Here is a 20760-nt window from a genome sequence, read left to right on the forward strand (position 1 = left end):
TGCCCAAAAAACACAACAAAGTTGAACAACTTTTGAGCTATCAATTTCCAGACACCAATGTTGATTTCGTTTAATTTAAACAGCCGAAGGTACCTTTGTCTTTGATGCTAACTATATTTTTTATTCTAGCCCTTTAAGGATAAAAATGCAAGGTGGCTCGAATTACGCGTCCGGTGTATAATATAAAATAAAAAGTTTCTTTATTTAGGTATACACAAATTAATACATTTAACATCAAAATAAGCTATTTAATTAATAACTATTGTAACTATAGTGAAAAAATAGGGTGGTATGCATCAATATTAGACATAACTGGTTGAAGACTGTACCACCTCAGTCAACCGTGACCATGGGACCTGTAAAGGGCCCGTAACGTCGGTTTGTTTGAAAAAACAACTATACGCGATTTAAATCCGGAAAAATAGTTTCATTTCCTATGTGTAACAATCGCGAAAACCTAAGAACTCGATATTACTTACTCATTACAATTAAATTGAATTTACATTACAAATAATAGTATAAAATTATAATTAATTTATTTATATTTTAAAAATGGAGTGTTCGCTTTTAAGGTATAACATATTCCTTACCACATAAGGTCGACCAGTCCCCCCCTCGTAGCTATGACGCCCTTAACTCTGTTAGCAAACTCCACTGCACTCTCGTTTTCCGCCCTTCGCATGGCAGGGAGGTACCAGACGTCGCACACGATCGCCCATGACGTCATCATGTTCAGAAGGTAGTGCAGCATACCGTAGCGAGCGCTGTTCCAGAACGCGTCGCCGAAGCGAGGGTCATATCTGGAAATGAATGAATTAATCAAATGTGGATTCATTCATAATATTAGTATATGGATTCATTTTTAATTGATACTGCATTACTTTATTAAGATATTTTATTATTTTAAAGAATTTAATACATTTGTAAGTCTTAGCTACGCCCTTACAGAGCACATGTAATGTAATTTTATTGCATGTTCGCTAATAAATAAATACTGAAATATTCTTTAAAATTACAGTCAAAATACATTATAATAGAATACCTTAAATATAACACTAGCAGTAAGTTCATGTGCAACAGGCGGTCTTATTGTTTTGTACCAATGTCTTCCAGGCAACCTTAGAATGGACATTTGGGATATGCAATGTGCAACCAAAAAATATAATCATATTACATACACTACTTAATATGTAATAATAATTAAAAAAAAACGTAGATAGATACATATATCTACATAGATATAATTGTATTAATTACATAAATAACTTCCCAAATTGGTCTTACCGGGAATCGAACCCGGGACCTCCGCTTCCCGCGCCCACAATGTAAACCGTTAGTTCATCGGCGAGGTCGCCAAGCTAACAAGTACCAGGGGAACAGAAATTCAGTGAAACAATAACTCACTTGATGGCAACGGGGTAGATGGTGCCACCGACTTCAAAAGAGCCTTTCTTGAATTGCATCACTGAGGTGTTGTTAATGCATGTCCCTTCGGGGAAAATCAGTATTGGCGGATTGTCAGGCACTGAGATGTGCTCTTTCAACCTGAAATTGAACAGTAATAATATGTACATAAAGTCGATATTGTATAGTCGATTGATATCGTTATGTTGCGTTTGACAATTTATTTATTTGTGTACTGAAGAATTAATAAATAATGTTAATGAGGATCAAGTGGTGATTCCCGTTCATGTGGAGAAGAATCCGACGATTCATTATAACAAACAATAAACATTTATTTCTTTTAACTGCCTCCGTGGCCGAACGGTTACCATGCCGGACTGCCACGCAGAGGTCCCAGGTTCGATTCCCGGGCCGGGAGAAATAGTTGTATGGCCTACAATTATTTCTCTCGTGAGTTTGGGTGTAGTTTGTGGTTGTCTATGTGTGTGTCCATGGCACCCGCGACACAGGGTTTCCCTAGTGCGGGGCTATGTTGAGTGTGTACGTTGAGTATTGTTTATTTATTTCATGTCATTAAAATTTATTAGACAGGTACTAAAATTAACCAACTTGAATATTATAATCTTCGTTACATAATCTATTGGCTCTGGCTATTAAAAAAGAACCGAGTCCAGGGAGTAATGGTTGTATCTCAATAATTACGGAACTTCGGAGGCATGTAAATAAATGGTTGGGTACAATACGGTTCACTTTGCTTAGGTCAAGCGGCACTGGCTTTATTCCAGAATGTATTATTTTACAAACGAAATTAATTTCGTTCGTAAAAAATTACTTTAAAGCGATTTAAAAAATGTATATCGTATAGTATACGTGCTCTATTTAGTTCAGTTGATGTAAAAAAAATCATTGGTATATGTAAATGTGCCTCTTGAATACAGCGGTTTTCTTGTAAAATTTCGAGGTAAGTTTGTGTTTTTTTCGAACGTAAAAAAGGAATCTAGGAATCATGTTTTCACACTGTGTAGTAATCAGTATATATCCTCAAATTTATTATATATTTTTTTAAGTGATTCATGCGGAAACAACCAGAGCCATTTGAGGTTGTTTAGACTCTTAGCGTCGTATTCTAGAACTCTACTCAATGCTCAAGTCAGGACTTGAGTATGATTCAAAGCACTAGAAATCATACTCAAGTCCTTGCCATTAGGGTCGTATTTCCAGTGCTTGAAATGATACTCAAGTCTGCTCAAATCCTGACTTGAGCATTGAGTACAGTTCTGGAATACGACCCCGAAACTGTAACCAGTAAGTACGCTTTTTCATGTTTATTCAATAATTTACATGTTAATACCAAAAATAATAAAGAAAAATTTCATTCTCTAATCAAATTAAAAGGTTTTTATTCAAAATATTTATTTGTGGGATAATTACTAAATTTAACATAACATAATATCATAAAATAATAATAACAATAACGCACACACTCAACGTAGCCCCGTACTAGGGGAAACCCTGAGTCGCGGGTGCCATGGACACACACATAGACAACCACAAATTACACCCAAACTCACGAGAGAAATAAATGTAGGTCATACAAATATTTCTCCCAGCCAGGGAATCGAACCTGGGACCTCTGCGTGGCAGTCCGGCATGGTAACCGTTCGGCCACGGAGGCAGTTAAAATCATATTGTAGTAAAGTATTCAGAAGCATTATAATGGCATTAACAATTATTATCAGTCTTCAGAACGAGTACAAATCACATTCTAACATTAATACTTAAAAAAAACAGCTAACCGAAACTATTTTTTAGAATTTAATGGTATAATACTCCAGGAATACCGGGAATCTATAATTGCAGTACCGGAACTGATTGCACTTCGTCAGTACCGGGATTTACCGGTATTTCCGGAACCGGGAATTCCCGGGAGCAAGCCCTACACTTAACCAATTTGTAATTGTTTCAATAAACAACTCATGGTTTTTTTCTACGGTTCTTTTAGATAATAACCAGATAATTAAACTAAAAATAATGACGTTACGACGACAGACTGTCGTGACAATTGTTAGAGCTAGAACGACAGTCGTCTGACGATAAATAAAACGCCACGATGAAAATGTGACGACAGGTAATCGCAGCTTCAAATGATTCTATCGTGCTAACGACAAGGCCACTGCCGTGAACCGACAGATACGACAGTCGTTTAACGATAAATACAATATTACGACATAATGGGAACGTCCCCTAGCAAGGAGGCTCCTTTCGTATACCCCTTAAAATTTACGTTCATGACATAATACGGAACTGTCGGTTACCTTTGAGCAACAATATGTCTGTCCTTGACCTCGGACCTCTCAAACCAGATATGAGGCGAAGCGCGAGACAACGCCCTCTGCAGTAATCCCAGAAAACCGTTATGGCGTTGACCAATCTAAAAACATTAAAACATATTACCAAACTAATTTTTGTTTTTGAGTTTTTGTTTTTGCCATTTGTCATTAATTCCCTATGATAATTAATTAGGTTCGGAGGTAAAGTTGGTTCCAATGGAAAGTAGATTCAAAAGGAATGTGCTGATAAATCGACCCCTCCTATGTAAAATATCGTACCTATCTCGAAATTGCCAAGTTTACAGGGGAGCTTTTTAAAGTTTTGCATTCACCGAAATGAGCATAACACTTGACTTTAGCATTTCTGTTTTATTTGGCAAAGCTCATTAATCACATAGAGCATTATAAAATCCTAGATATCGGTTAGATGAACAATATTTTATAATTTTATATAGTCACCGGTCCCACCCAGTCTCACTTTTAGTTTATCTTGCTTGTTGACCCATATCTGGGTTAATATAAAATTATTAAATAAATTATGGTTGTTCATACATAGCCCCGCACTAGGGTAACCCTGTGTCGCGGGTGCCATGGACACAAACATAGACGACCACAAATTACACCCAAACTCGCGAGAGAAATAAATGTAGGCCATATATATATTTCTCCCGGCCTGGGAATCGAACCTGGGACCTCTGCGTGGCAGTCCGGCAAGGTAGCCGTTCGAGGCAGTTTACTAATATTACATTATTATCATTGACTTACAATTATATGGACGTCGGGTCCGCGTTCTTACAGGGCGTTAAAATCGTATACAGAGCGTCATTCACGCTTTAGTCTTCGTTTGTTCGACTGACAGCGAAGCAAGCAAAATTAGACAGTACTGCGATGACATTACAATTTAAATTCATCGTTTTAGCTTTTTCATATTCCTTTACATGTCACTACGTTTAAATAGGTTGACTTGGGACATTTTTCTCGTGGTTTTTGTATTAGACCCGTCGTCCATTTATTTGTAAGTCAATGATTATTATATATTAAATTATTATTGAATGGATATCCAATGATTTTTTGTAAAATTATTCCACAAGGAAATGAAACTATTTTTCCGGATTTAAATTGCGTTTATTTGTTTTTTCAAACAAAGAAAAATAGTTTCGTTTCCTATGTGTAACAATCGCGAAAACCTAAGAACTCGATATTACCTCTTACGATCGTACCGAGACGTCTCCTAGCAAACCGTGCCAGACGCTATGCCAACTAAGCCACGGTGAATTCAAAACTTTAAAATGCTCCCTTCTAAACTTCGCAATCTCGACATACAATACTTCACGTAGGTGGGTTCGAAACATGGTCTGGTATCATCTGATTTTTATATAGATCTATTTTGGAAAGCTGTTGTTGATGGAATGTTTGTCTATAACATAAGTAGGTCCAAGGGTGAAGTGCTGTTTAAACATGGCCTGGTGTCAAATATACTTATTTTATTTGAGTGGCTTCACAAGTGCCTAAACACTCTGGATAAGTGTCTGGCATACATAAACTCTCGCCTGTTTCTAAGGCGGAGACATGGGATCGCCATCAAGAAGATTTAAATCAAATATTTGTCTATGAAACCCCGCCATGATTGGCTGTGACAATCACACAAGCAAGCATATATTTTAGGCAAATGATGGCCCAAGTAGAAGAACACATGCTTTATTTACCTTTATTGTATTTGACGAAGTTCTACATACCAGAGAGGTGTTCATTATTATTACTTAATTTTGTAGTTGTACGTTGGTCCAAATAAAAATAGGTCCGTAAGTAAATTCGTCCAAAGAAAGCATAAGTCGGTTTTAAGTCAAGATTAAGTGGGGGTAAAATAGTGTCAAAGGAAAATAAATGATAAAATGCTGTTAATAATAGTTGGCACTAAAGTTTACTTACTATTCAGTTGTGGGTCCTAAATCAAAATATGATAAAAGAAAAATAGGTCCAAAAAGAAAGTATACTTCGTTTTAATCCATTTTAAACAAAAAGTAAACAAGTCCCTGACCCGACCATAGACGGTTTAGTGATGGTCAATTGTAATGCCAACTACAAATCGATTAATTAATTGAATGAATCGATTTGTTTCATTGATTCATACTAGCTGTTTTCCTTACATAACCTTATAAAAGCATATTATTTAAAATTTCCGAAATTTTAATTTTAAATTCTCCTTCAAATCTTACACTTACATACTCGTATTGCGATTGAAATTTTCGATTTACTAATCGATTACAAAAACGTTAATTGAATGAGCCGATTTTTTTTGTCGTACAGCACTATGCAACCATAGACAAGTTATAGCTGTATAGTTGAAAAATAACCTCACTTGGACTACCATTTTTCAAATACGATTTTACGATGCTATTCAAATGAATATTGTTCGAAAATCGAAAAGGATACCAAGTCGAAATCTTGGAAATATAGGTGAAAGTTTGTTTACCCAAACAATATTATTTACTTTTTGTTTAACATGGATTGGAACAGACTAAAGGTCCGCTGGGACAGCGGATTCAATGGGAAAGTCGGTCCAAATGTATTAAAGATTCTACTTACCAAGGAATAGCAGTTGTCACACATTAACACCAAGGCATCTATAGGACTGGTATGGTTCGCCACACATATCCCGTTTTTCGGTTTGTTATGAGTATTATGGTATGTAATGACCATAGACAAACACCGACTTAGGAAGTTGAAGCACATGATGGAAACTCCGTAGTTGATCTTCTGTTTGAACGGCCCGTCCGGCAGAGTTCCCACGCACGCCGTGCACACGAGCAGCCACCACACCTATGAGTAAAGCCGTGATACATGATAGACCCGTTGATGGTTATAGCATACCCATGAATTATGATTATTTTGTGAACCAAAAGTTAGGGCTGTTTTTTTAGACAACTTTTGTTATATTGTAGTTATAGGTTTTTAAATTTTTATTGAATTGATATTAAATTATTTTTGTGAAATTACTCCACTAGTTTGTTATAATTATTAATACAAAGATCGAACACTCAGAAAAAATTCCTTCGATCCGGCCGGATTCAGGCACGGTATGCTAGAAGACGTCGGTTCGAATCCCGCCGCATCGAAGGATTTTTTCTGAGTGTTCGATCTTTGTATTAATAATTATAACATATAGGTTTTTACAATACGTTATAATCTCTATGGTCGTAGTTGTAATTCGGTTTTGATAGAAGACATTAGTTTCTTAACAATCCACAGTTTCTAATCAAACATGGACAAGCTTACATTCTTTGAGAATAAAATTATTATTATTATTATTGCAAATCACAAACCGAAACCTAATACTGTCGTAACTCAAAAATGGTGGAATTGAGGAAACACGATTTGAAAGTCCAAATAATTACTGAATGGAACCAATATATTTATACATTTCCGTTTGTATGTGAATATTAATTATTATGTATAAATAAAAATAATCCCATTATTTGCAATAACGTATATTCAATTTCTTTTATTAAATTGTGTTTTCTCAATTCCTTAATATTTGAGTTACGACAGTATTTAGTTCCCTGTGCGAAGTGTATAGAAAAATGTTTTTCTTTTCTCAGAATTTTAACGTCTTATAACGAAAGTTGTTTGTGTAATTGAGAACAATCAGCCCTGAAGGTTGTATTTCCAACAATGAAAACAATCTGTATGTATAAAAGTCATGACAAATGCATACCACAATAGTGAAATAAAACAACAACACAAATACATCACAAAGATTTAAAACATAAAGGCACAATATACCATGATACCCAAGCCCGAAAAAAAATAAAAAAATCCTACCATAGAGTAGCAATGTTTGCTGCTTAGTATGGCAACATCAATAACGCTAGTGTGGTTAGCAACACACAATCCCGTTGTCTTTGGCTTATATTGTAAGTCATGATAGGTTACCACACCGCATAGTCCGCGTACCATGGTACGAAAGGCTATCTTGTAGCACAGTTGACCGCAAAACCTCCGGATTCTACCAGCTGGTAGTAATCCTACTAATGGTGTTGTGAAAACCAATGTCACTGTCTGATTTTTATAATAAGTAAAATTAATAATTTTTAGGTGCGTATTTCAATGGTCCAAATATTTTATTGTATAGCCCATATCAAATGTTGCCAAGTTGATTTGGTAGTTTTTTTATAAGTGTTGTCATTTCAGATAAGTTCCGTGTGTTGCCAGCAGTCGGAGATTGCCAGGTGCGTTAGTAGAAAACAGAAAGGGAAGAAACATAAAATTAGCAAAATGTGCATAATAACTATTTTTTATAAAAAAAAACCGGCCTCAATAATTTGTGGAATTACATCTATTTGCCAAGTTTTATTATTGAAATCATGAAGGTGAGTGAAATTCAATAAACTGGAAACATCCCTTAATTTGTCACCCTTAGAGGTGGAATATTTTCTTCAAAGAAGGATGGTGACATCCCGTGTATTTTGTGACCCAGTGTTTTTGACGACGCGCATTAAGGAGACTTATGAATACTCGTGATTCACTATCAAAGCATCAAAAAAGCTAATTGAGTACAGACTGTAGAAGCTGGGGTTATTAAGTTGACATAGGTTATGTTTATAACATTGTCCTGTATTTCGTTTCAGATGTTTGTTCGTAGTAGCAGAAAACAACAAGTTTTTAGTTTGTTTCTAAAAATAATGAAGAACTTCCCAAATATTTCCAAATCTGCCAAGCTCAGCCACATTTAGTATAACTTATTCTGCAGCAATGAAAACGAATAAAAATCTGTCCAAATGGCAGAAATCTGACACAAATGGTCACACTGTTCTCAATATCAATGTGACATTGACATTGGCAAGAGATCTCTAGTCAAAACGTTAGTTTGCAACTTTCACTATCTCTCATTTAAATATTACCTAAATATTTTTGTCTTTTATTTACTGTTTAATCGATTTTTTCATTAGGTATTTTATAGCTTTAATATTTTTATGTGTGTACTATAAAAAAACCAATATTTCAGGTAGGTAAACATTCAATCATACTTAAAATGAAACGTAAATACAAGAACGTTACCTAATCTGTGGTCTAACTGAATCAATTGCGTTGTGTTCTTGCATCTATTCCAAAATACAAAGCTTTACAATTTTTTTATTCTATAGAAAAAAAATATTTTGATAACTAGGCATAAACTAAAACGCAAAATTATACTAGCAAAGTCCATGAACGGCTCTTCGTTGTTATTAGGGTAGCTTTCGCCATCCTTCTTTGAATGGGACCACTATTGAGGTACCCTGTTTCCAGCAAAAAAAAAAATAATGTAAATCCATTCACAAAGTCCGGAGTACAGTCGAATTGGGAACCTGCTCCTTTATTGAAGTCGGTTAAAAAAGTTACACGGCGTTCATTCTGTTGCATACGAGGGAAGGTTTGAACAACTCAGGAAACTAACTTTTTCAAATTCTAGTCGAGGTACTCTGGTGCCCTATACTTCGTTTTATTACAATTCGGCAAAAAGTAAACATTTGAATAAAAAAGGCAGTGATTGTAAAACTTCTTCGAATAACGAATTGCGGAAACGTCGTGAGAATTGATGACATATACAAACGACATAATAAGATTCTTAAAAAAAAAAAGATTCGTTGAATTTTTGAGCCTCTGTTTCATTGACTAACAAATAAAAGGACGACGGGTCTAATACAAAAACCACGAAAAAAATGTCCCAGGTCAACCTATTTAAACGTAGTGACATGTAAAGGAATATGAAAAAGCTAAAACGTTGAATTTAAATTGTAATGTCATCGCAGTACTGTCTAATTTTGCTTGCTTCGCTGTCAGTCGAACAAACGAAGACTAAAGCGTGAATGACGCTCTGTATATGATTTTAACGCCCTATAAGTTCGGACACTTTTTAGCGCGGACTCGACGTCCATATAATTGTAAGTCAATGCTCTGTTTGCTTCAAGTTTCTTTAATCAAGTCAAATAATCATTTTACACTTGAAAATTTCATTCATAAGCTACTGTTCGTTCGTTACGCTGACCTGCCTGAGAAAAACGAGCAAGTAACTCTAGGGATTGCTCTTTTCAAATAAATTTAAATGCTATGAAATACGCTATGAATCATAAATGTGTGGAATCTAGACTCATGTTGTAAACTTTTCAATTAAAATACTTTTAATGTAAGTTTTAAACTTAAGAAATGATAATCTTAATATATTCTCCGGAATCTTATTGCAAAAACGTATACAGTTCCCCATAAAAGAAATATATATATATGGGCATACATAATATTTGAGTAAATGTACTGTGGTGCCATGGTATCATGACTGTGGTAACTTAAAACTTCAAATGCTTTGCTCACGAAATGGCACATAAGAATCGAAATTCTTTCTATTTAATGCTAAAAAACGAAGTATAGTATATATAATATAATAACGTTTAAAAAAAATAGCTCTTCTGTTATTGATTTTGACATTTATAATGTGAGCAACAGAATTCACACCTAAAAGGTTAGAACATTCACGTTTATAGTCTGCCTTTTTTGATATTACATTTAATATCCGGCCAACCGCAATAAGGCTAAAGACAATCAGTATTCCGTCTCTCCGGTTCAATGTAAGCAGAAATACTGCTTCTGTTATTGATGAACCTTTTCATAACGTCGTTGCCGTTTATATCTCTACTTCTATTAATGATAAAACTTTTGATAATGTTTTCGGTTATACCTCTGCTTCTATTATATTTGTCAAACTTTTGATAATTTTGCCGTTTATATACCTGCTTCCATCAATTATCAAAATTTTGACGATGTTGCCGTTTATATTAACAGTCAAACTCAAAATATATTAATTGTTAAACAGTCTTTATTAATTGTCAAACTTTTAACAAAAATAGAGGTATATCTGTTTCTATTTTTTTTTTTTTACAAATTTTTGATAATGTTATCAAACTTTTGATAATGTTGCCTTTTATAAATCTGCTTCTATTATTTAACAAATTTTTGATAATGTTCTCGGTTATACCTCTACGTCTATCATTTATCAAAATTTGGTAGTGTTGTCGCTTAAACTATTGTTTTTGTTTCTGTAGGTATTTATTAAAAACAAGTCTAAGGGTCGTATTCCAGAACTCTACTCAATGCTCAAGTCAGGATTTGAGCAGACTTGAGTATGATATCAAGCACTGGAAATACGACCCTAATGGCAAGGACTTCAGTGTGATTTCTAGTGCTTTGAATTATACTCAAGTTTTGACTTGGGCATTGAGTAGAGTTCTAGATTACGACTCCCAGTGTCAATAACAATGTCTTACGCCTTGTGCAGTTAGCCGTATTATTTAGCTATATTTTTTAAATTAATATCTTGAGTCCAGTGCGATATTCATTGTGTTACTAGAAGGAAAACTATAATTATTTATAATACAATCGCAGACAACATATAGGAAAAATAAATGTTTTGTTAGTTTTATAATTTCGGCACTTATAATAATATAAAATTTCCTAATTTAATATCAGATAATTGGAGTGATTGTCGTATATTACTATTACTTACATTGTAAATAAAAACCCGAGTTTGCCTTTCTGGAGTTCACTCCATACCCTTTCAACGGTTATAATAAAATCAATATTCGTAATAGCGACCCAAATTTATTGCCTGCGAGTGTATTAAATAGCATAAAACAAAACAGAAAATTAGAATACAAACAATTAAAAGTTAACTAACGAGTTGAAATTGTTAATATACAGGGTGGAAGTGACAGGTTGTCGAAATCCAAAAAGGTGGATTCAGGCCATGATTCTCATTTGAAAATCACTGGAATTTTCTTAAAATTTTCCGATTTCTTTTCCATTAATCAATTTTTTTATGTAAACATGCAGATAAGTACAATCCATTTTTTAAGTTAAAAACATTTATAATTGCATAAAATATAAACCTGGCAATGTAAAACGTAATACATTGTAGTCCGGTGCAGCTTGCGCCGCTAAACAGTCGCACGCCCGTGCAGTGACACGATCGCGCTGTTAGCAATACATTGCGTAGCGAAAAAATAAATTAAAAAAATATCCAGTTTATGTTTCAGGGAGAAATTTCCTGTGATTTTTAAATATGAATATTGTCTGAATCGACTTTTTCGTTTTTGGCAACCTGTCACTTACACCCTGTATATACATGTTTTGTTAAGAACATTAAACGATATTTATTTAGCTTAGATAATATGGTACAATATAATTACAATATTTAATTCACGCTTAGTTTATTACAACATGTGCTCTTAATATAAAACTTACCCCAACGAAGAATATGAATATTCTCAACGGCAAAAGAAACATGTATCGTACGATGAAGCCCATCGCCCAAATAATGGTTAAACGCCAGGTTAAAAACTCGTATTGTCTGGAAGAAAACAAATATTGAATAAGTATTCTTAAATGTTGTAACTTCACTACTAAATAGTACCGAACACTACCAACAGATGGCAGTACTTGTATCCTAAAACACGCCAGCATGTTTTTAAATTTTTATTGAATTCAATTATTTTTTATGTGAAATTACGCTACTAGTTTGAATAGAATAGGATAGAATAGAAACCATTTATTGTAACGCCACATTATAAAAAAAACACAAAATCAAAGACTAATATAACTAGAACAGAAATAACACAAAGAACAGCATAAAAACATTTCAACAACAAGTTACATAATACTATAGTGACATGTGTGCGGCTGTGGCGTGTACAAAAGGATCCCATTCAGCTAAAGTCACAACCAAGGCTAGGTTGTGACGCTGGTTTTCAATGGGCCCTAGCCGAGTGAGTTTGTTATAATCATTAATACAAAGATCGAGCACTCGGAAAAAATTCCTTCGATCCAGACGGATTCGAACCGACGTCTTCTAGCATACCGTGCAAGAATTTTTCTGTTTGTTGTAGTGTCTTTGTATTTGGTTTTTTCAACGACTTTTTAGCCGTAGCGCCATCTATGAGAAATCTTAAGTATTTCGTCACCCAGTTAGATACCTTTACAGCTGCCAGTCCTGGCTAGAGACGTCGCTATTCATTGTATTTAAATTTTATTAGTCAATTTTAAATGACTCCACTAGTTTGTTATAATTATTAATACAAAGATCGAACACTCAGAAAAAAATACTTTTGCTAACAACGCAAGCATGTTGTTAGCAAAATATAGTATGGGCCCGTGGGTGTGTTTTCATTTATTTATTTTATTTTATTATATTTGGGGAGCTTACAGCTACTTTTACAATATAGATTTAAGTATGATCAAACAGATGCCAATTAAAAGCTTCCACATTTGAACTTAAGAAAATAATCTTACAATAACACAAGCTTAAAATTACAATGATACATCTAATTATGAAAACACAACAATCACCATATAAGTCATTTGATAAGAAGTTATCAATCATAATAGCTTTTACATTTATAACGCTATTACAGAAAAGGTCTATGCGACCGTCATCATTGATTCCTGATAATTTGTAAGTCAATGATGATAATAGCCTTTATGAAAAAATTTCATATTAGAATATAGTACGGGCTTTACAGTGCGACTTCTAAGCGCTTTCTATGTAGATGGCGCCTACTGCTTTTCCATTGAGAAGTATCAACAGCTTACTGACAAAATAAGTTATGTAAGTAATAATAACAATATTGCAGACACTCACAGCCCCACATTAGGGAAATCCTGTATCACGGGCGCTAGGGACACACATAGACAACCACAAATTACACCCAAACTCACAACAGAAATAGATGTAGGCCATACAAATATTTCTTCCAGGCCAGGAATTGAACCCGAGACCTCTGCGTGGCAGTCCAGCATGTAACCGTCGGCTTGTATGGCTTTCCCTAATGCGGAGCCATGAGTGGAAAATAAGAAAAAAAAAAGAAATGTCTACGATAGAAAACCGACAGTCAGGACACTTGTTTGCGGTATCTGTGCTCTAATAATAACTGCTTCCTTCAACTGCCTCCGTGGCCGAACGGTTACCATGCCGGACTGCGACGCAGAGATCCCAGGTTCGATTCCCGGGCCGGGAGAAATATTTGTATGGCCTACATTTGTTTCTCTCGTGAGTTTGGGTGTAATTTGCGGTTGTCTATGTGTGTGTCCATGGCACCCGCGACACAGGGTTTCCCTAGTGCGGGGCTATGTTGAGTGTGTGCGTTATTATTATTATTTAAAACTTTCATATACAGCCGAATACCGAATATTCGGTATTCGGCCAAATCACCACTCGTGGCATCCCTAGTTTCGAGTTCGTGAAAAACCAGCTACATCTTTCAAAGTACCTGTTGGTTCTTGTTAGTAAGTTCCAGCTCCTCAACTCCTCAGCCTCAAACACGGACGTTACTTGATCTTCGATGATAGATTCCATCCCGGCCTTCACCAGGTCCAGACAGTGAGATAAGTGGAACTCCAGATTGTTCTGTAAAACGGTAAATTGTTATTTAAGTTTATATTTAATTCAAATTACAGCTTTCCAGTTATGAACATGACATTTTCGCGAATACTAAACATTTGTGTAAACGGCATATTAGAAGATTAATTTGTCCCCCTTAGCTGTTAACTACTGTTTTGTAATAATTGTTATACTGTATATTAAAAAAAACATGTAACTTTGTACTATTTGTTATTTATCATCATTTTAATTTTTAATTTGGAATGTATTTTGCTGCAATTTTTACAAATATTATTATTACTAACCTTTTTCTTTTTCTTTTAATTTTTTTTATTTTTATTATCATTATTGTTACTTTTTGAATTTACACTAGCATTCAATGAAGTCACTATGTCACGTCGTGCCATTTTTTCAGTGATATCCTATAATTGGCAACACTTATTACCCATGTAAATTAGTTTAAGTTTTACAATGTATGCTGTTGAATGTCCTTTATAAATAAATAAATCAACATCCTACGTCTGACCAGCGAGCATTCGTGCTTTCATACAAGGGTTGTAGCAAATAGCAACATCCGCATTCATCGATACTAATATTCATTGCGGATGTTCGAGTCGGTAAGGGTTATAAACTATTATGGAAACAATTATTAACACAAAGATCGAACACTCAGAAAAAATTCCCTAGATCCGGCCGGATTCGAACTGGCGTCTTCTAGCAAACCGTGACAGACGCTATACCAACTAAGCCACGGAACGAACCAGCGGACCTCACGAATTTTTCTATGTGCTTGCGTCGTATCTTTGTAGTTGGTTTTTTCTGTTAATAATTATAACAAACTAGTGGAGTAATTTCACAAAAAAAATCAAAAAATTGAATATCAATTCAATAAAAATTTAAATACAATGAATAGCGACGTCTCTAGCCGGGGCTGGTAGCTGTCTAACTGGGTGACAAAATATCATAGATTTCTCATAGATGGCGCTACGGCTAAATATTATATATATATATATATAATATAATTAAATATTTTGATCGAAAAATCATATCACAAAATTGAAGACTACGTGTTAGATAAAGACGTACGGAAAGACGACACGGCTCCAGAATCCACACAAATTTGATTCAAAGTGTATTCCATAGCATTTAAGTTTATTTGAAAAGAGCAATCCCTAGAGTTTCTTGCTCGTTCTTCTCAGGGAGGTCAGCGTAGTGAACGAGCAGTAGCTTAAATGTGACGCTTTCACGTGTAAATTTATTTTACCTATGCCATTGACTTACAATTATATGGACGTCGGGTCCGCGCTAAAAAGTGTCCGCACTTGTAAGGCGCTAAAAAGTGTCCGCACTTGTAAGACGCTAAAATCGTATACAGAGGCCAAACTCCGCTTTAGTCTTCATTTGTTCTACTGACAGCGCGATACTGCGATGACATTACAATTTAAATTTCGAATAGGTTGACTTGGGACATTTTTTTCGTGGTTTTTGTATTAGACCCGTCGTCCATTTATTTGTAAGTCAATGATGGCCTACATTAATTTCTCTCGTGAGTTTGGGTGTAAGTGCGGGAATACATGTCCGATTTTTCCATCCGATAGTCTAATCCGATAATCGAATCGGACGTCCAAGTCGGAAATAGCGTCCGGTTGTCTAAAGGCGCGCTCTCTATACTTTTGCGGGAGTTGAAATACACGTACGATTCTTCCCACCGATTTGCAGCGTTGCCAATGCTAATTATTCAAAATCCCCAAAAATCAAGGTTATAAATTTGGGGAAAGCTAAGGTCATATTTCCCACACGTAATAACATTTATTCATTCTCAGTATTTATTATATTATTATTGTTGCCATTGACTTACAATTATATGGACGTCGGGTCCGCGCTAAAAAGTGTCCGAACTTATAGGGCGTTAAAATCGTATACATAGCGTCATTCACGCTTTAGTCTTCGTTTGTTCGACTGACAGCGCGATACTGCGATGACATTACAATTTAAATTTCAAATAGGTTGACTTGGGACATTTTTTTCGTGGTTTTTGTATTAGACCCGTCGTCCATTTATTTGTAAGTCAATGACCTATATGGAATAAATAATCTTTGACTTTGGCTAAAAAGTCGCTGAAAAAACCAAATACAAATAACTCGCACGTTACAAAAATTCCCGCGCCCGGAACGCTTCCGCGGCCGCCTCTGTGTGGCCAGAGCATAATCGAGGCTTGAGGCACTTCCATAATTTTTTTCTTCTAACAAAAAACGAATCACCAAAACAAATGCCGAAGCGATCGCGTTACATAAAAAAATACTGTCAAATTGCGAACCTTCTCCTTTTTTGAATTCGCTAAAATACACAATCCGGTATACAGCTCTTTCTGATCGACTCAAGCCGAATCCGCCATAGATGTGGTGATACACTTAACTACCATTAAATTTGTGGAGTTACAATAGTGTTATCAAGACAGTACCTGTACACTAACCTCCCCTTTATGGTCTGGTGTGTGACCATTCTTGACTCTCTCTTGGCTCGAACTGCGCTTGTAGTTCAGTTCAGGTGAAGGTCCCAGGATCTCCTCCCGTTCAATCACTGACATTTTTGTGCCTGCAATAAACAAGAATACCGTTTTAAGTATATTACTTGGAAGTTTTTTTAGAAGAAAAAGTCGCGCGCCTGATGGTAAGCTACACGCCTGTCTATAACAGTTGCAGTGTCACTCAGAGCTTTAAACCGCAAAGATCTGAGGGGCACTGCGACTGCCCCACATCCTGAGACATAAGTTGACAAGTCCCATGTGCCTGTAATTTCACCAGCACCCTTAACCCCTTTAAAACCGGAACTCAGTAACGCTGAATTTACTGCTTGGCGGCAGAAATAGGTAAGGTGGCAGTAATAATAATAATAACGCACACACCCTGTGTCGCGGGTGTCATGGACACACACATAGACAACCACATATTACACCCAAATTCACGAGAAAAATAAATGTAGGCCATACAAATATTTCTCCCGGCCCGGGAATCCTTCTGAACGTTTGTTCTCAAAAGCAGGAACACTTCTTTTAAAGAGGCAAATTGTGGCATACAATATACAATACACAGCCAAGTAAGTTGTCATAAAAGCTGTCATTAAAAAAAAATCGCTAGTTAGCTTGCGTTATGATACGAGGTGTCCTAAGTACGAATTATTCTAAACGATACTACACTTGTTAAAAAGCACTAATACCTGAAAAGTATTGAATGAAAAATATCGAGTACAAAAATATCGGTATCGGAGGGAAAAGTACTCGATACCAAAAAGTATCGACACTTTTCCGTGTCCCTATGAGTGTGTGCGTGTTATTATTATTATTATTATATTAAAAAACCTAATTTCAAGCAATTAGCAAATACGTGCTTGATCCGTAGACACCATCGAGTATATAATCAGAAATAGAGACGAAATAAGGGCCATACATACATGGTAACACATCAGTGATATATCACTTATAAACATAAACTCTCGTTTTCAATGAAATAGTACAGCGCAGCGCCAGCAACTGACCTGTGTGTACGTCTTCGTATATTCCAAAAATATTCTGCATTTATTGTAATAAAGATAACATCTCTAACAATGGCGTGCTGTTTTATTCGGTGTTGTGGGGAAAAACAGCAAAACGTCTAATTACAAAACGAAGGGGATCAAATTTCATCGGTAATTAAATATGTAATTTTGCAATTTTCGTCCATTATAGCAAAGCTCAAGTTAACTGATCGATTTGAAGTGAAACAATTGACGACACCCGTCAATTGTTTCGAATTCGGCCAATCGAAGCGCAGTTGTCACAGTAATGATATGGCAGAATAGTTTTCAAACAGATTAAATGACATTCCGTCTCTATTTCTGGTTATATACTCGATGGTGGACACTTTTGATGTGTATTTTCCTTCAACATTACTACTAAAAGACATTTTGTTCAGTTATAAATACGATAAAAGAGTTCTATAAGTGAACCTTTGCGTGCTTACATTTTCACACGCAACACTTGTGTAACAAATTGCCCATAGCTGTCTCTACATCCTATGCTATGTTAGTTACGTAATATAGTTTTCCCTTTGCCACGATTGGGCGTAACTTTGACGGGTAATAATTTTCTTTAACTCCCGACGCAAAGAGAGGGGAATTATTACTTTGAAACGTCTCTCTATGTACGGGCGTTATTGAGAAAGTAGATTACATTTTACACCATTTGAAATTCGTCGTGAAATATCACTAATAAGTGACTTAAAGTCTTAAGTCTCTGTCCGGAATTGCTATCACAATTAGAGTTCCCTCTAAGTATCTTAGAAACAGTTCACTTTGGGTTCTACCTCCGACCCGAACTAATTACAGGAAAAACGAGTTTAAGTGGCGAGCAAGCAATAATTTTAACATTTTATATAATACTTTTGATCTGGATCTTTTCAATACGAGAGTGATCTCGGCAATGAGATCACTGAGTGAACACTGTTTGGGTCGTATTCTAGAACTCTACTCAATGCTCAAGTCAGGATTGCACTGGCAACACAAGCACTGGAAATACGACCCTAATGGCAGGGACTTGAGTATGATTTCGAGTGCTTTAAACCATACTCAAATCCTGACTTGAGCTTTGAGTAGAGTTCTAGAATACGACCCTTAGACTCTTAGTGAGGCTTACCTCTTAGTGAGGCTTACAACTTTTTTTAATATTTTATATAATAAATTAGGTAAATTGTGCACCTCGATTCCTTATTATATGTTTATTTGTGAAAAAAAATAATAAAAAAAATTTAATAACGCGCACACTCAACATAGCCCCGCACTAGGGTAACCCTGTGTCGCGGGTGCCTTGGACACACACATAGACAACCACAAATTAAACCCACACAGAAATAATTGTAGGCCATACAAATATTTCTCCCGGCCCGGGAATCGAACCTGGCACCTCTGCGTGGCAGTCCGGCATGGTAACCGTTCGGCCACGGAGGCAGTTAATGAAGATCTTTAATTGGCGCTCAGTTGTTACTATTATTATTTTATTTAATTTTAAGCTGCTTTCTTTTCTTTAAAATAAATAAACATTTATTTTATTCTACCAAGTCGCCTGGTGGTAATCGACACGTCTGTCCATAACAGTTGTAGTGACACTCGGAGCTTTAAACCACAAAGATGTCAAGGGCATTGCCACTGCGCCCGTCACCCTGAGACATAGGTTGACAACTCCTTTGTGCCAGCAATTTCACTTGATGATGTCAGTAATAAAGTACTCGTTATGTACGGCAGCTAGGCAGCTAGGCTCGATGTACACGAGATGTGGTGCTGAGAAAGTCAAGAACGACACAGTACTTCTGCGCGTGAACACCTCACGCCAGCTAATGCGGACTATTAGGATGCGCAAAACCACATATCTAGGTCACTGCTTGAGTTTATAATGACAGGAAAGATTGAAGGCAAGAGACGCGGTGGAAGACGTAAAAAGTCATGTCGGGGAGTCGACCGGAGTCACGAGCGCAGAACAACTGTTTCGTTTGGCCTTGGACTGGGACAAATTTGCCATATTGACGGAGAGGCACTTTAAAAAGAAGTATTAGAGTCCTAGGAGGTTGTTAGTATTTTACAAATAAATTACAAACTGTCTCGGTGGCCGAAAGGTTACCATGACTGCCACGCAGAGGTGCCAGGTTCGATTCCCGGGCCGGGAGAAATATTTGTATGGCCTACATTTATTTTTCTCGTGAATTTGGGTATAATTTGTGGTTGTCTTAAGTGTGCATGTCCATAGCACCGTGACAGAGGTTTCCCTAGTGCCTATGTTGAGTGTGTGCGTTATTATTATTATTAAATAACCCTGTATGTAACAAAGTTTTGGAAATCTCTCTTTCTATGTAATCTGCTATCTTTTCCCATCTAAATAGTGTATATTTGTTTTTCAAATAAACCTACGTTTTGGACCATTTACAGGTCCCATATTCACGGAATATGGGACCTGTAAATAACGGACGAAAAAGAGCGATGCTCGGTATTTCCCTACGTGATAGAATCGCGCGAAGACGACGCTCAGTGGGTAGGCCCCCTACCAGGTGGACCGACGATCTGGTGGAGGTCGCGGGAAGCCGATGGATGCGGGCAGCGCAGGACCGATCGTCGTGGAGATCGTTGGGGGAGGCCTATGCCCAACAGTGGGCGAGGTATGGCTGAATGATGATGATATTCACGGAATGTTAAGAAACATCTTAATTTCAACAGGGAAGATGGTTTCTCAGGTCCACCAGTGTAGGTAAGTAAGTAATATCGATGTTTTGTGTTTTCGTCGTTATTTCCGCTATTAAGTGTCGTGATAGTTTATTGCCATTGCACAACGAAAACGGAAACAGATTGTTTTCAAAAAAATACAATTCCTGAAGCGGTAATAATTATTTAATTCAATAACGGAAGCGATTATTACCGCACGCTATTTATTAATAGATTGTTTAACGCGGATTGGACTCTTGCTATTGTATCTCAGTTGTGTCAGGGCACGTGTACACGCTAAGAAATTCGACATGTCTACTCCAGAAAGGATGAGAATGGTCTTGTACACGACAAGAACTTTGTAGATCTAGCCACGAAAACATATCGTGTATGTTGCAGAAG

The 20760-nt window shown here is 36.1% G+C and overlaps 1 protein-coding gene across 5 annotated transcripts in view; it reads right to left on the reverse strand.

Moving 5' to 3' along the window:
* The window catches only part of LOC113229061 (glycerol-3-phosphate acyltransferase 3), a 55039-nt gene that overhangs the window by 2301 nt on the left and 31978 nt on the right, over positions 1–20760 (reverse strand). The window contains exons 3-10 of one of the 5 annotated variants that reach the window (XM_026462545.1): positions 16610–16731; positions 14027–14163; positions 12006–12111; positions 7557–7793; positions 6321–6554; positions 3720–3835; positions 1405–1545; positions 591–800 (exon numbers count right to left, since the gene is read on the reverse strand). In XM_026462545.1, coding sequence (XP_026318330.1) covers positions 591–800; positions 1405–1545; positions 3720–3835; positions 6321–6554; positions 7557–7793; positions 12006–12111; positions 14027–14163; positions 16610–16731 — 1303 coding nt within the window. Of the gene's footprint in view, positions 1–590; positions 801–1404; positions 1546–3719; positions 3836–6320; positions 6555–7556; positions 7794–12005; positions 12112–14026; positions 14164–16597; positions 16732–20760 lie in introns of all 5 variants that reach the window. The other 4 variants (XM_026462544.1, XM_026462548.1, XM_026462547.1 and 1 more) reach the window with 4 other exon arrangements.

Source organism: Hyposmocoma kahamanoa, unplaced genomic scaffold (genome assembly GCF_003589595.1).
Source record: "Hyposmocoma kahamanoa isolate Upper Pololo Valley unplaced genomic scaffold, ASM358959v1 272, whole genome shotgun sequence".
NCBI classification, from domain to species: Eukaryota; Metazoa; Arthropoda; class Insecta; order Lepidoptera; family Cosmopterigidae; genus Hyposmocoma; species Hyposmocoma kahamanoa.